Here is a 14208-nt window from a genome sequence, read left to right as displayed (position 1 = left end):
CGCAAAGACTCATCAGACTCCTAAAGGGGCCTCTGTTCACAAAAGGGTTAAGAACCAATGCACAGCATTCATCACATTTGAGTTGCCTGAACAAAGCTTCTTTGTCCTTAGTTTAAGTGAAAAGTCTTTCATTTTAAGTCAACAACCTATACAATCACCAGCAAACACTCTATGCAGCTTCAGAAAATTTCTCAGGATCCTGGTGCAAGAGATGGAACATCCCTTAATCTAGGACCACCTATTTCTAGTCCTCAGAGTCTTTCCCTTTTCCTGAGACCCATAAGACACCTACATAGATTCTCCAAGACAGTATTTCTAAAATTATAATTCCTAACCAACACTGCTTACATGCCTTTCAGATTATCTACTACTGCATTAAAATTTTTGAAAGAAAAAAAAACACAATAAAATAATAATTTATTAGTCATTCATTTGTTAATTTAAGCTTTTATTGAGTACTCAAATCCAAGATACCAGGAAGACATTTTACCCAAATCTGTCTTGGAAGCAAGTGGGTTGCACATCTTTGGGGGGATGAGTTTTAAAAGATGGTTAACTGTTAGCTGGGCCCAGAGGAAAAGTAGTTCACTCCAAGCACAGTATAAACAGCTGAACTAAGTATCTGCATATGTGTGTGTCAAGTGGTGTGGCAGAAAGAGACGGGCAGAAACCAATCACAGCTAAGTAGTTTTAAGGGCAAGAAAGTACCTTTATAAAATTTTGGGGTAGGCTCAAAAGTCACAGTGATGAGATAGTAAGCAGTTTTTAAGTACCACACTCTGATACAGGTTAAGAATGTGCTGCAGTGGTTCTGGTGAGAAGTAAGGAGTGTCCGAAAGAGAACAGTAACAGAGGGATGGAACTGATGGGACAATCTTGAGAAATATCAAAGAGAGAGACCAGACAGGACTCTGTCACAGTTTTGCTACAATTCAATGTTATTATCCCACTTGTCCATTTTTAGATATGCTGTGTTTCAAGTGGGCTTAGGACATTCAATTGGGATTCTAAAGCCAAGAGAAGACAGCTATAAGACAGAAAGATTTAGGAGACATCAGCATAGTTAGCTGAAGTCTCAGAATAGATGAGTACACATAGAAAAGAAAGATATATCCAAATACTACATGTGTCAGAATCTCTTCTTGGTTTATGAAAAGTTTGCTTGTTAGAGCATAAGTTCCAAATTTACCTTATTTACCACTCTACCCCCCCCCCCCGTTACTAGAAAAGCGCCTGACATGGAATTGTTTATTTTAAAAATTAAGACATTATTTGTGTGAACAGTTTTTTCCTTTAGACCAGGTTATTAAAATTATCTCACCATGGTTAATGTAGATTTAGTTCATCTAGTATTAAGTGATCACTTGTGTTTGAAAATTTAAAATTCATTTTAAAGTTTTATCTATTTATTAAATGTCTTGACCTATATAAGGGAAGTGATATTAGGAGTGGGAGTCTAGTTAAAGGTGTGACTTCTATGATGTTTTGCATCTCCTTGCCAGGAGCCTGGGACATAGGTGCCCCACCATTTCTGTCCCTCCCTCTGTCAGTCCATCCCTCCCTCCCTCCTTTCCTTCCTTCCTTCCTTTTTTTCCCTTGCAATACTGGAGATTGAACCTAGGGGTGCTCTACCACTGACATATATCCCTAGCCCTTTTTTAATTTTTATTTTGAGAGAAAGTCTCACTAAGTTACTGGCCTTGAATTTATGACCCTCCTGTCTCATCCTTCTCACTGGGATTATAGAATTGTATCACTGCACCGGGGCTTCTTCCTTGTATGTGAGTATGGGGAAGGTTTGTCCCTTTTTCTTTCTTCCACATAGCTAGAGTGCTGTAGGCACCATTCTGCTTGGCCTTTGATTCTTCCTTCTATAACCACAGGGCAGTCAGGCAGTGTTAGCTCCAGAATTTCTATGGAAAATGGAAAAGCAACCATCTATCTGGCTTGAGGAAGAGAAATTTAGTTGAAATGTGTTTGCATAGTAATTTGAGAGAAGGCTGAAATAGCTTTGTGTATCCACATCAAAGTCAGGATGACCCCTGCCTCCCACAGCAATGAAGCCCTCAGCATCTTTACTGAAGCCAGGTCCAAGGGCATCTGATCCATAGAGTCTATGGCTTTAGGAATTTCAGAAGCATTCTAATTCCTTCTGAATTAGAGTAGATTCCACCCTGCACCAATATCTATTACATCACCCTGTGTCATTATCTTCATTACACTTATAGCATATGAATTTATTTCATAAGTTTATTAACTCATTTACTCTTTCTTCACTTGACTACATAGTCTGGAGCATAGATTACATCTCTGGTTTTGTTCATCAACAATAAAGCTTCACTTATATATTTCTCACTTGGATAGTAACACCAAAATCTTTAGGTTTCGTACAAGTTTTCATAACAAGAACTAGTGTTTACTCATTCTTTAATTATAGTGTTACACAATTGTAGTCTTTGTGCAAAATTATTTTAATAAAATTTTTTAATAAAACTAACTCAAGATCTAAAAATATTATAGGATATCACAATGTCATTTAATATTTCTTATTGCCTTTCCCATTTGGTCATTTAACTTAATTTTATATCATATAACTTAATTTTATATTCCAAATCATACTACCACTGTATCTATCCTAAATTGTATATGCATATACAATTTAGGATAGATACATATATAATTTATCTCTTCTACCAGGCAGAAGAGATAAAACCGAGAGAGTATCACCACACACCAAAGACTCATCAAAAGTTTGCATAACACTGCTATATGGTACTATTAATACTATCAATGCAAAAAGGAAATACTTTGCAAGTATGTTAGTTTTGCCTATAAACCTCAACATAAATAATTTTTTAAAAACTACACAGAAATCCAAGAATTTAGTGCTACAGACTTCTTAGTTCTACTCAGGCACTAGATTGTGTACTTGACTCAATCATTTAGTCTATCGTCCCAGGTTCGCTGTTGATGATAAAGGCTTAATTTGTGATTTACCAATGTATTTTAATCATACTTCTTCCATCTTGGTGCTTGATGAATGCCAAAAGATCTTTTAGGCCAGAATGAATTAGCAGTTTAAATTATCATTTACCTCTCAGGCCTTAAACTGCTGTTGAGAACACAAAACTAATCATTACTTATAAACTGTGTATACTTGCAGAATCTTTTGCTTTTACTTCAAAAAAGGGGACATTTAAGATGGAATTTTATTTCAAATTTTTATTTCTGAAGGACATTTATAATATTTGTAGTATACAGATAGAAACTGAGGAATTTACCTTATTTCCCAGAGTTGGCAGTTTTTTTCTGGAAAGATCCAAATATAAAAACAATGCACAAATTTTAGAAGTAGCAAAACCAGATAAACTACAAACCATGTACCATGCTTGGTAAAATGGGAAAAGTTGCCAGACAACTGGCTTAAGTCCCTACTCTATAGTAATCACATCTTATCAGCTCTTCCTCAAAAATATCCATAACCTAACTACTTTTCACAATGTCAGTCTCACATCTTATTACCTTGTTTGAGGCCCTATAATCTTTCAATTGACCTACAGTGACAGACTTCTGATCTGCTGTTTCTTGAACCTCCCAAACTTTTCTACTTCAAATCCTGTATTTGCTCTTCCCTCTGCTTAGAATGCTTTCTTCACATACTCAGAGAGCTCAATCCTTTCAGGTTTCTATTCAAATATCATTATATCAGAGAGGCTGGCCTGGATACTCTATATAAAGTAACCCCCAAATCCTACCTACAGTCTTACTTTGCTCCTCTTCACGGTATTTAACCATAACATAGTACCTCTCCTTACTAGCATGTAAACTTTCTGAGCACAAAGTTTTGATTATCTTGAGACTACTGTACCCTCTGTGTCTAGAAAAGTGCCTGACATATAGTAGGTAATCAATGTATGTTCAAGGACTATTAGTTATGAACCATTCAAGTTAAAATAATTAAACAAGGCAATGGCAAATTAATAATATGACATTTCATATTTAACTGCTAATTGAACAAAATGAGGCAATGATACAGCAGCATTAGTGGGAAAGCTTTTCCAAAATACACATGCCCAGGCTTTACCATAAAACCCACAGTATCTTCCCAGGTAAGATCCTGAGCATGTGTATGTCTAAACAGTTCCCCTGGTGATTCTATTTGTATGTGTGAGTGGGGGTGGGGATGTGTGTATGGGGGTAAAATATATGTAATATAAAATTTACCATTTTAACAACTTTTAGGTTATTCTATTTTGTACCACTTCACTTCAGCAGAGGAAGATTTACCAAACAAGTGAAAAACAAACCCCACCAAGCTATATTGGAAAAAGCATGAGTTTTGGAGCTGAACTCAGGTCTACCACTCAGTAACTATGAGACCAGGAAAGTTACTTAACTCTTAATTTCCTAAAATGAAGATAAATCTGTATATCCTCTCTCCCTCCAGATCTACTCCAAACAGCTTCAAGGATACTGTACAGCTAAAATGAAATCAAGCATACAAAGTATCTACTTTGGTGCAATAATAGGCATTCAACTTGAGTTTACTGGAATTATTTTCATTGAAATAAGAAAACATAAGTATGTGTAATTCTGGCATAAGTGACTATAAAAATGTTTCTTTCTCTTCTGATGGGACAGGTGAGAATGCAACATGAGAAAATATGAGATAATATCATATCTGAAGATATGATATTATAATAGTGATTCTCAAACTTAAGCATGCTTCAGAATCACCTGGAAGGCACCTTAAAACACAGACTGCTGAGCCCACTCTTGGAGTTTCTCATTCAGAAAGTCTAGAGTGGGGCCAATAACCTGCATTTCTTACAAGTTCCCAGGGTATACTCATAAAAGCACTGCCTGTCTAGGAATCACACAATTTGAGAACCAATGAGGTGAAGTATGAAAAGTCTAACAAAATCTCTGAGTGCATTAATTCCTTCAGCACAATTTTTTAAAATAAAAATCTAAAATAAGTCACTTTTTTAAAAAGTCATAATCAATAGTATGCTTCTGATTTTTAGAACATTTTGTATTTTAATAAAAATCCACTATGTATTGAGATTCAAATAACAGAAAAATTACATGCCACTGATATCTCAATGACAAATAATCTGAAAATCCATTCAAAGATAACTCTTAGAATTCCTTTTTTAAAAAGTTAAATTTTGATAAAAACAAAACATGGCAGTTTTAAAAGAACAAATATAGGTATAGGTACAATTTTTAGATGACATAAAGAATACTTACAGGTATGGAGGCATTCTGTCACTGTAGTTGGCTTGATCAGATAACCTTTACAGATATAGCAGGTAATGTAAGGATTGAAATCTTTCACCAAATGTTTCCTTTGGGTAGCCATTAGTAGTTAGCTGGCTTTAGTAGCTCAGACAAACAGGGGTACTAAGTGGATGAAAGTCTGATCCCAGGAGCTGGCGTGGTGTTCCCAATAGGATGTCCCGAGGCATGAGAACTAATATCCAGATTTATCATGAGATCGCTGATCATCACTCCTTTCGGGAGCTCTGCTTTGCCATATCTGTTTCCATAATCATTATAAGAAGATGAGAGAAAAAGGTGTCAAATTCTTCATACCATATTAAAATCATTATACTAACAGAAAATATTGCATGGTTCAAATGTGAATAGAACATATCCTTTACACTATGCAGTTAACCTGCAAATCTGCTATACTCTAATTCAGAATAATAACAAATTTATCCAATCTTGGAATTCCAATTCTCACCTCATACTAATGACACACAAAGCTATTAACTCTGATTCAGTAATGCATTTTAACTTCAAATGCATTAAAAGGTGGAGGGCATCCATGTAATCACTCCAGGTTAGTTGTTGTTAATCTGTTGACTGCTCTTTCAGAGAAGTTCCTGTCATTATAAGTTAAAAGATTCAAAACCAAATTCATTTTTCTCCCAATCAGAATGTTCCTATTTCCATTTTCTACTCTATTTGTATAGTATCTCTCCACCTACAGCCCATCTTATATTCTGCTATCAGATTTATTTTATTATATCTCCTGTAATTGAGTCTTCATCAGAAAGAATGTCAGTGTCTCCTCTTTACAAACAGGAAAAATCTTTAAGTTACTCTGTCACATAACACAATCCTCCACCCACACACACATAACATATCCTTCAACAACTTTCTTAAGGCAAATGAAGGTATCACTTCCCTTCACCAGTCTCTGCAGGCTCTACTAAAAGCCTTCCTTTCTTCTGCATTCCTACACAACCCTCAAAACCCTTCTCCAATGCCATCCTCAATGTATCTCTCCTTCCTTTTAACCCTTATTTTTTATATTACATTTCCCTTTTTAGTTATATTCTTTCTTTATCTCCTCTATTAGACTGAAATATCCTCAATAGAAACCGGTAACATTTATTAAGTATATACCTTAAGCACTGTTACTTTCTAAGTTTCAGGGCTTTTTTTTTTTAACTGTAAAATGAAAATGAGTGTCAGCTTCCCAAGGTGGTGAAGATTAAATGAGACACTATACAAAGAGCTAGTTAGCACACGGTTAAACTGAATAAATGTCATTATTTTTTCCTCACAATCTTTAGCAGAGTTAGCATGCAATTAAATTAGTTTTTTAAAGTTTTTAGTTTCTTACAAGGAAGGTGTCCTCTTAGAAAACACAACATGAAATTAGGTGCTCATTTTCCTAAATTCATTCTGTAAACAGGAACTTTGCCCCATCTTTACTGTTAACGCATTGGCAAGTATGAAGTAACAGGAAAAGTAAAAGGCATCATTCCCTCAACACGTACCCATTGCAAATGTTCAGGGAATAGGTTCCGCGTGTAATCATCCTATCCGCTTAGGAAATAGTGTTGAGGGTGTAACAGAAAGAAAGTGTAATTAACCAGGATATCAGGGTTTTCTGGCACTTAGCCTTGTATGACCTTCAGAGAAGCATTTAATAGCCGTCCCTGGGTCTCAGCTCCCCTTCCACACCTTGGGATTAACTGCCCTGCCTTTTCCACAGATTTGCCTTGAAGCTTCAAAAGTAAGAGAAAGTCCTCTGAAAGAGGAAATGCACTGTCCCGACCTGGGTCGTACTATGATCCTAAGGCACAGAGCCCTGTCAACAAGACAGTTAAAGGAAGCAAGTCCTTGCAGTGACGGGGCAGGGGCGGGAGGTAACTTTTCCGCGTCCTCCTCCAAGACCCGGCGCACAGATCCGTGCGGTTCAAGCACACGTCCGCCCGCTCGGCAGGTGCGCGGGCCCGGGCCCAGCCGATGCGCCGCTCGAGCCGGGCCGGGTCTGCACGGGCAGGACCAGCCGCCTCCCTGGGAGCCGGGCGCCGGCAGCTGGCCGCCCTCTCCTTCCTGGAGGGGAGGGCACGGCCCCGAGGCCCCCAGACCTCAGCCGGTCGTACCCGCCCCCAAGGGGCTCCCCGACTTCAGGCGGGGCCGGCCGCGGCAGGTGTCTAGAGGTGCCGCTCCCGCCCCGGCGCAAACTTGGGCGGGGAGCGCGGGGGCCGCCAGTGTCCCGGCCCCTCCCCAGCCCGCCCGGTACCTACCCAGCCGCCACCACCGCAGCTCCTGGTCCGCCAGCGCGACGGCCTCGGAACGAAGGAAAGTGAAAGAGAAACAGCGCTCGCCGCGGCCTGGCCGGTCCCAGCGCCCCGTCCGCCCTCCCCCTGCAGGCGGGAGCGCGCCGGCTCCGCGGGGCCACTCGGCTCGGGCCCGATAGGGCGCGGCGGGCCTCGGGGCCCAGGGCCGGTGCCGCCTCCAAGGGCAACTCCACCCACTTTCAACTGCCGGCACCTCCCGCCCGCGGCCGGCCACGCCCTCCGCCGCCGAGCCACGCCCACCGCCGCCACGCCCGCAGGCCACGCCCGCCTGCCCGGGCTCCTCGCAGGTGCTGAGATCGCCTCGCCTGTCCAGTAGAGGTGGCTCGCGCAAGGCTCCTAGCTTTGGCCAAATTTTATCTCGGTTATTTTTTATATTCCCTATCCCCTCCCTGTTGTTTTCATCACAACAATGACTAGTATATTTTTCCTGGCGGGTTTAAAAGCAACGGTCACAGATGAGACTGTGTCACCCAGCAAAATTTGTCTCCTTTACTGCATTTTCCCGAAATCAGTCCCACCTGGGCGGCAGTGAGGACGAAAACATCCCTGGATTTGGACCTTATTTAAAAACCACTAACGAACTTGTTAGAGTTGGATGGGTCCAGTGATCCTGAGAGTTGCCAATTCTAAGTAACTGGAACGTTGTGGAGATAGGGGTGAGGGGGAGGGTAAGTGGAAAAGATTTACTGCTGTTTGCAAGGGTCAAAACAAACAAAAAAAAAACACCCCAGCACTCTTTCTAGTGGACTTTGAGATTTACAAGAGACCATTCATTGCAAAAAAACATTCATTCAAAAGCTTGCATTAAAGCTGCATTCCTCAGTCATTCAATCCTATTCTATTACATTCCACACACTCACAAATTTCTACAACCATAATTTTGCTAAACATAAATTAGATCCGGCCCTTCCCTTCCTTAAAAGATTGTAAACCAGTAATCCCAGGATAGTAGGCGAATCAATGCACTCTTCACTGGTGAAACAAAAGTTTAAAAGAACATTTTAAAGGGAAAGTTGTAAAAGGCAACTTTCAATCTGATGTTTCAGAAAGAAAAATAAAATTTGCAATTCCATCATTGTCTCCTTTGCAGGAACCAGAGTAGGGATGGCTAAACAGTTGAAAGTTAATGTCAAGTATTTGCTTTATTTCCTACTAATAGAAATCACCTTATTATCAGAGTGCTAGGTTGTGGATATGAGCCTAGAGGCAAACCAATAAATGCAACAACCACTGCTTCTGTATTCCAGCAGAAATTCTACCAAAAAGTAGACTAAGGCAGTTTTAAAAGTATTCATTTTATAATTAAACTTTTGTAAAGCAGACATAAGTAAAACATTTTGCGACTTTAATATCACAGCAGGAACAATTCATTTTCTGAAACAACATTAAATGATCACATTTTTTGTAGTCCTTTAAATACAGTTTTGCAAAACTATATGCCAGTGTCCAATTGGGATCAACTTCAGTGAGACACAGAAATTACAATAAGTAAAATAAAAAACAAGTCAGGTCAAATTATTTTATAGCAGAAGGATTAGTCATCATGTCTTCATCTAGAAACTGAATAGAGCAATATAGAAAAGTCACCTAATTTATACTGTATTTAAAATATGCAATGGATGATATTACTGTATACACTACAACATATACACATGACTTGATATTTTTCTATTTTGTACCTGAACTTATTTTAAATGTATTTTTTTTAAAAAAAGAATAACAGCTAATAAAGTCCTAAGAGCATGAATGTGATTGGTGATTAGCAGTAAGTGGAGTTAATTAGCATTCTCAGAAGAAAAACAAACTTAAGGGTGGATAGTAGGATATATATTAGCAATTGAAGGGGGATCACAAATATGCTACATAGCACATTTTCATTACTTTATATTTCATGTCTAAATTTTTATTACAGAAGGATGGGAGGTGGGGTTGCCATGTGTGTCTGCGACTGTGGAGGGGGGCGTGTTCTCAACGTTTGTAAGGAAATCTGTGCTTTGTATCCTAGAGGCAGCATAGTTTGTAGTGAAATGTTGTGTGATTTTTTTCCTCCCCTCTTCAGCAACCAACCCACTTCTCCTAGCCCTATAAATAAAGTACATACAAAAATTTAAAAAAAAACAAGCAATAATTTTTTCTTCTTAAAAAAATAGTAACAAAAGCAGTGGCAAGGGAGAATGTTACAAAGAGCAATAGAGCTATGTGTAGATTCTAAATTTTCAGACATGGAACTTTCAGCTGCTGTGTGGCCTCTCTCTCTGCCCTGTGGCTGCTTTCCTGTTACTTCTCTATTATCCCTTGGTCCTGCTAGTGGGTACAAGAACTAACTGTTGAAGCCTCAAGATGAGGATAACTCTGAAAACATACCTCAAATACCAGTGGGACCATCAAGCAAAGGCTCACCCAGAACAACTAAATATATAAGACCAGGAAAAAGAAAAGGCAGGATAAAAGAATCCTAGCTGGGAGTCCCCTTATCACTAATCAACTTCAGTCTTCTCATTTTACAGATAAAGAAACCAAGATCCCAAGAAGTGGCAAATTCATAATCACAGAGCTGATTTCGGTTGTACCAATATCAAAACAAAGGTGTCAGTTCAACTTTATTTAAACCTCTTAGGAGAACTTCTTAAGCATAAGAATTTAAGGGTAAGGAAGTTCTGTTTTTTTTAAAAAAAAAGATTAACTTACAAACATTTTCTGAAACAACATGGAGGAGAGGAAAAGGAGAAGAAGGGAGGAGAAGGAGGAAGAAAAGGAGAAAAGAATGAATGAGGGGAGGGAGGGAAATAACTGCCTAGATGGCATTTAGGAGTGAACTAGTCAACTGACTCTGATCAAAAAAGCATAACTTGTTTATCCACTTGATTATTGATCCAGATCCTTTCAGGGAATCACAAATGGTTCTTGATAAACCTTGGAACTACTCATTACTTTATATTTTATGTCTACGTTTTTATTTCAGTTAAGGATAGGCAATGGATGATAGTTCTATACTGAAAAGTTCACATTCCTTTCTTGCTTAGTAAATATATCATCAAAATTAACTGATTTTAATGATATAACATTTCAAAAATATGATTACATATTTACATTTCCCTAAAATATTAAATCAAATGGGTTTTTCATTACCAAAAATGATTTTATATACCTAAATATTCTGTTCAATCTTTCAACACAAAGTATCTTTAACATATAAACTACACTCTGTAATCTAAAAGCCTTCCTATAGAGATTACAGAGAATATTAAAATTTAACATAAGTGTCCTATTGAGCCCAAGTGTATTTATTTTCTGACCATAAACATTATAGCTCAAAATCAATTACTGCCTAAAATCAATGATAGAGGAATGGGAGGAGAACAGAAAACTGAAGGATTTCCAATTGTCCTTAACTATTTCTCTTTTTCTCATACTTCTCCCCTCCTCCACAATCCGATAATTCTCAAGGACTCTTCTCTGCCAAATGTCTCTAGAATCCTTTCACTTAGCCTTCCCCGGTTCAGATTGCTATCATCTCTACCCACCATTACTCAATGGACTATTAAGTAATCTCCCTACAGCTCTTGTCTGCTAAACCATTCTCCAGAGCACAAAGGATTTAACTACAAATTTGGTCTTGCTGCTCCCTGGCTTTAAAAAAAACAACAACTTTGTTTTGAAGAGAAAACCCAAACATCTAACAATGCCATCCCATCCCTGCCACTTATATAGCCCCTTGCTTGAACTCCATGACTCCGCTGTAGTGAACCTCTTTACCCTCTTCCAAATGGACATCCTTATATAATCCCTTTGCCCTTACTCATCCCCGCAAGTTTAGCCAACCTTTGTTAATCCTTTAGGTAATGGTTGATTTCAAAGACCACCTTCCTGAGCAGGGCATGGTGACCTATAATCCCAGTGGCTTGAGAGGCTGAGGCAGGAGGATAGAGTTCAAAATCAGTCTCAGCAAAGGCGAGGCGCTAAGCAACTCAGTGAGACCCGGTATCTAAATAAAAATACAAAAAAGGGCTGGGGGTTGTGGCTCAATGGTTAAGTGCCCTTGAGTTCAATCCCCAGTATCCACCACCACCAACAACAATAAAACCACTTTCCTGGACACCTCAAAATTGCTGAGGGTCATCCTCTACAGACTCAGACCATATACATAAATAGCAACTTATACTTAATTCTCTTAAAACACATATCACTGTGTCTTAGATTATTTGATTAACTGGTCTGAACTGCCTACTACAATATAAGCCTAGTGGATCTACTATTTGATTATGTATCCCTTGCAGAGTGGATGGCAAACAATAAGCATTCACATAAATATTTATCAAAAAACTTGAAATATTGGACACATTTTATGACAGATTCTGTGTATTCTTTCTTAGGATTCTACTGGAGGGATCTTTACAAAGGATATGTAAAGTCATAATCCCTGCCCTCTAGGACTATTAATTAAAATCACACCGGGGAGTAGAGACTTATCCACAAGAAACAATTATTCAGCAATATACCAAATTTAATAAAGTGTTAAATGGAATGTGATCAAGGGACAAGAACTCCAGTTGAAAAAAGAACACTACGAGTGGTCAAGAAATTAGTCCCATGTGCCTATTCTGCCAGTTATAAAGACAACATGGCATAATCCCTAAAGCTGTGAATATTAGTGTCAAATGGGAAAGTCAGAAACAAAAAGAACCAAGTCAATATACTAGAACAAATATTTCCTTTTAGTACATATACAGAGGCAAAAGTTAATTGTCTAATTCCCTTGTCGGGTGTCCCCTTCCCCCACCTAATTTGAAAATAAAGTTACAGTCTAAGAGAGTATAAGAAAATAAGCAAAATATGGCAGTCTCAGCTTAAACTAGTCTTCTCCAGATAAAATTTTAAAATGAATGTATGCATAAGTCTAAAGAGTTTCACAAACATTCAAAATCCCAATTGAGTAGGCCAGGCATGGTGGTGCACACCTGTAATCCCAATGGCTGGGGAAGCTGAGACATGAGGATCATGAGTTCAAAGCCAACCTCAGCAAAAAGTGAGGCACTAAGCAACTCAGGGAGACCTTGTATCTAAATAAGGGGATGTGATTTAGTGGTTGAGTGTCCCTGAGTTCAATCCCCAGATAGAGCCCCACCCCCCCAAAAAAAAAAACAAACAACTCCAATAGACTTAGGAAGACAGGACTGGCTGAAATATAATATATTTGGTAAACCTATCCATAATCAACTATATTTTACCCTATCTGGAAAAAGTTTATGTGAACAGAAAAAGAGGGATCAGTAAGGAGCACAAAAGGAAAGTGTAAAAGACACAGTCTTGGCTGCACAGGCAACACTGACTAGGACCAAAAGATACCAAGTTTGGCGAACACTGAACTAGTCGCCACAGAAGTGTTTTCCACAGAGGAGCAGTTTTTTAGGCCAAAATTACCATCCTCCATTTTCAGATTTTATTCCAATGCTCACAAAGTTACTTTCTGAGAATTAATTTGCATTGCTGTGTACTTAAATAGTGAAAGCAAGTGCCCCGAAGTATAAAATTAATATTTTGTGACTATATTCTACTGCAAGCAAAAATTTTTCTCTTTATTAAAAAAAAAAGGGTAAAGAAAATCATTAGCCAATAGTAAGACCCTTAGCACATCATTTCATGAGACTTGATCTTCCTATCTATAAAACTGCTGTAGATTTGGGACATGTAATCTTGAAGGATCCCTCCAGATCTTCAGTTATATGGTTGTGCAACTTGGAAGCATTATCTACCATAGGGGTTGACAAATATTATCTGTAAATGGAAAAACAGTAAATATTTTAGGCTTGAAGGCCATATGGCTTCTGTGGCAACAATTCAACTCTGCCCAAGTAGGGCAAAAGCTCACAAAAACAATATGTAGGGGCTGGGGATGTGGCTCAAGCGGTAACTCGCTCGCCTGGCATGCGTGTGGCCCGGGTTCGATCCTCAGCACCACATACAAACAAAGATGTTGTGTCCGCTGAAAACTGAAAAAAAATAAATATTAAAATTCTCAAAAAAAAAAACCCAATATGTAAACAAATGCATGTAGCGGTGTTCTAATAAAACTTTGACACTAGAGCTGTAGTTGCTTAACTCCTGATCTAATGAATAGCTTTCACGAATATGTATAGACAATAACAATTTAAAAGTTTCCTACATCCCATAACTGACCACTTCTAAGGTCTTGAAGACAGTTTAAAATCAGAATATCTTAGTGCAATTTCTTAATTTATTGTTTTATGATTTCTAATTTTTAGGCATCGAATAAAATAGAGAAGCTTAGCTACCAAATGATATCACCATCATCATATCAAACAGCTCAGGGAGTTAGAAGCTATCTATTTATTCTGCTTTGTTAAGATTTAATTTGATCTTTCTCCTCTGTCACAATGGAGAAAGTCTTTGAACAAAGAGAAAAGGAATGTTAAACAAAAACATTCTCTTCTATTTGCCCAAAATCAGACTTGGTCTCACACTTATGACTTCCAAACACCAGTCTTAGTGAGGATATTTAAAGTGAACATATTTCCCCGTTCTGTCCAGGAGTCTAGGGTGCTGACCTAAGAGAAGAGGGCTTCAATGGTAAGCTATCTGTGCA

At 38.4% G+C, this 14208-nt stretch overlaps 1 protein-coding gene across 4 annotated transcripts in view; it reads right to left on the bottom strand.

Moving 5' to 3' along the window:
* The window catches only part of Pcgf5 (polycomb group ring finger 5), a 108265-nt gene that overhangs the window by 51663 nt on the left and 42394 nt on the right, over positions 1–14208 (bottom strand). For 2 of the 4 annotated variants that reach the window (XM_026397332.2, XM_026397336.2), the window contains exons 1-2: positions 7551–7626; positions 5254–5542 (exon numbers count right to left, since the gene is read on the bottom strand). In XM_026397332.2, coding sequence (XP_026253117.1) covers positions 5254–5365 — 112 coding nt within the window. In that variant the 5' untranslated portion in view covers positions 5366–5542; positions 7551–7626. Of the gene's footprint in view, positions 1–5253; positions 5543–7550; positions 7627–14208 lie in introns of those variants that run through there. The other 2 variants (XM_026397335.2, XM_026397334.2) reach the window with 1 other exon arrangement.

Source organism: Urocitellus parryii, chromosome 5, assembly GCF_045843805.1.
Source record: "Urocitellus parryii isolate mUroPar1 chromosome 5, mUroPar1.hap1, whole genome shotgun sequence".
NCBI classification, from domain to species: Eukaryota; Metazoa; Chordata; class Mammalia; order Rodentia; family Sciuridae; genus Urocitellus; species Urocitellus parryii.
Note: the sequence above shows the minus strand (reverse complement) of the source record. Positions and strands in the feature narration are given on the sequence as shown.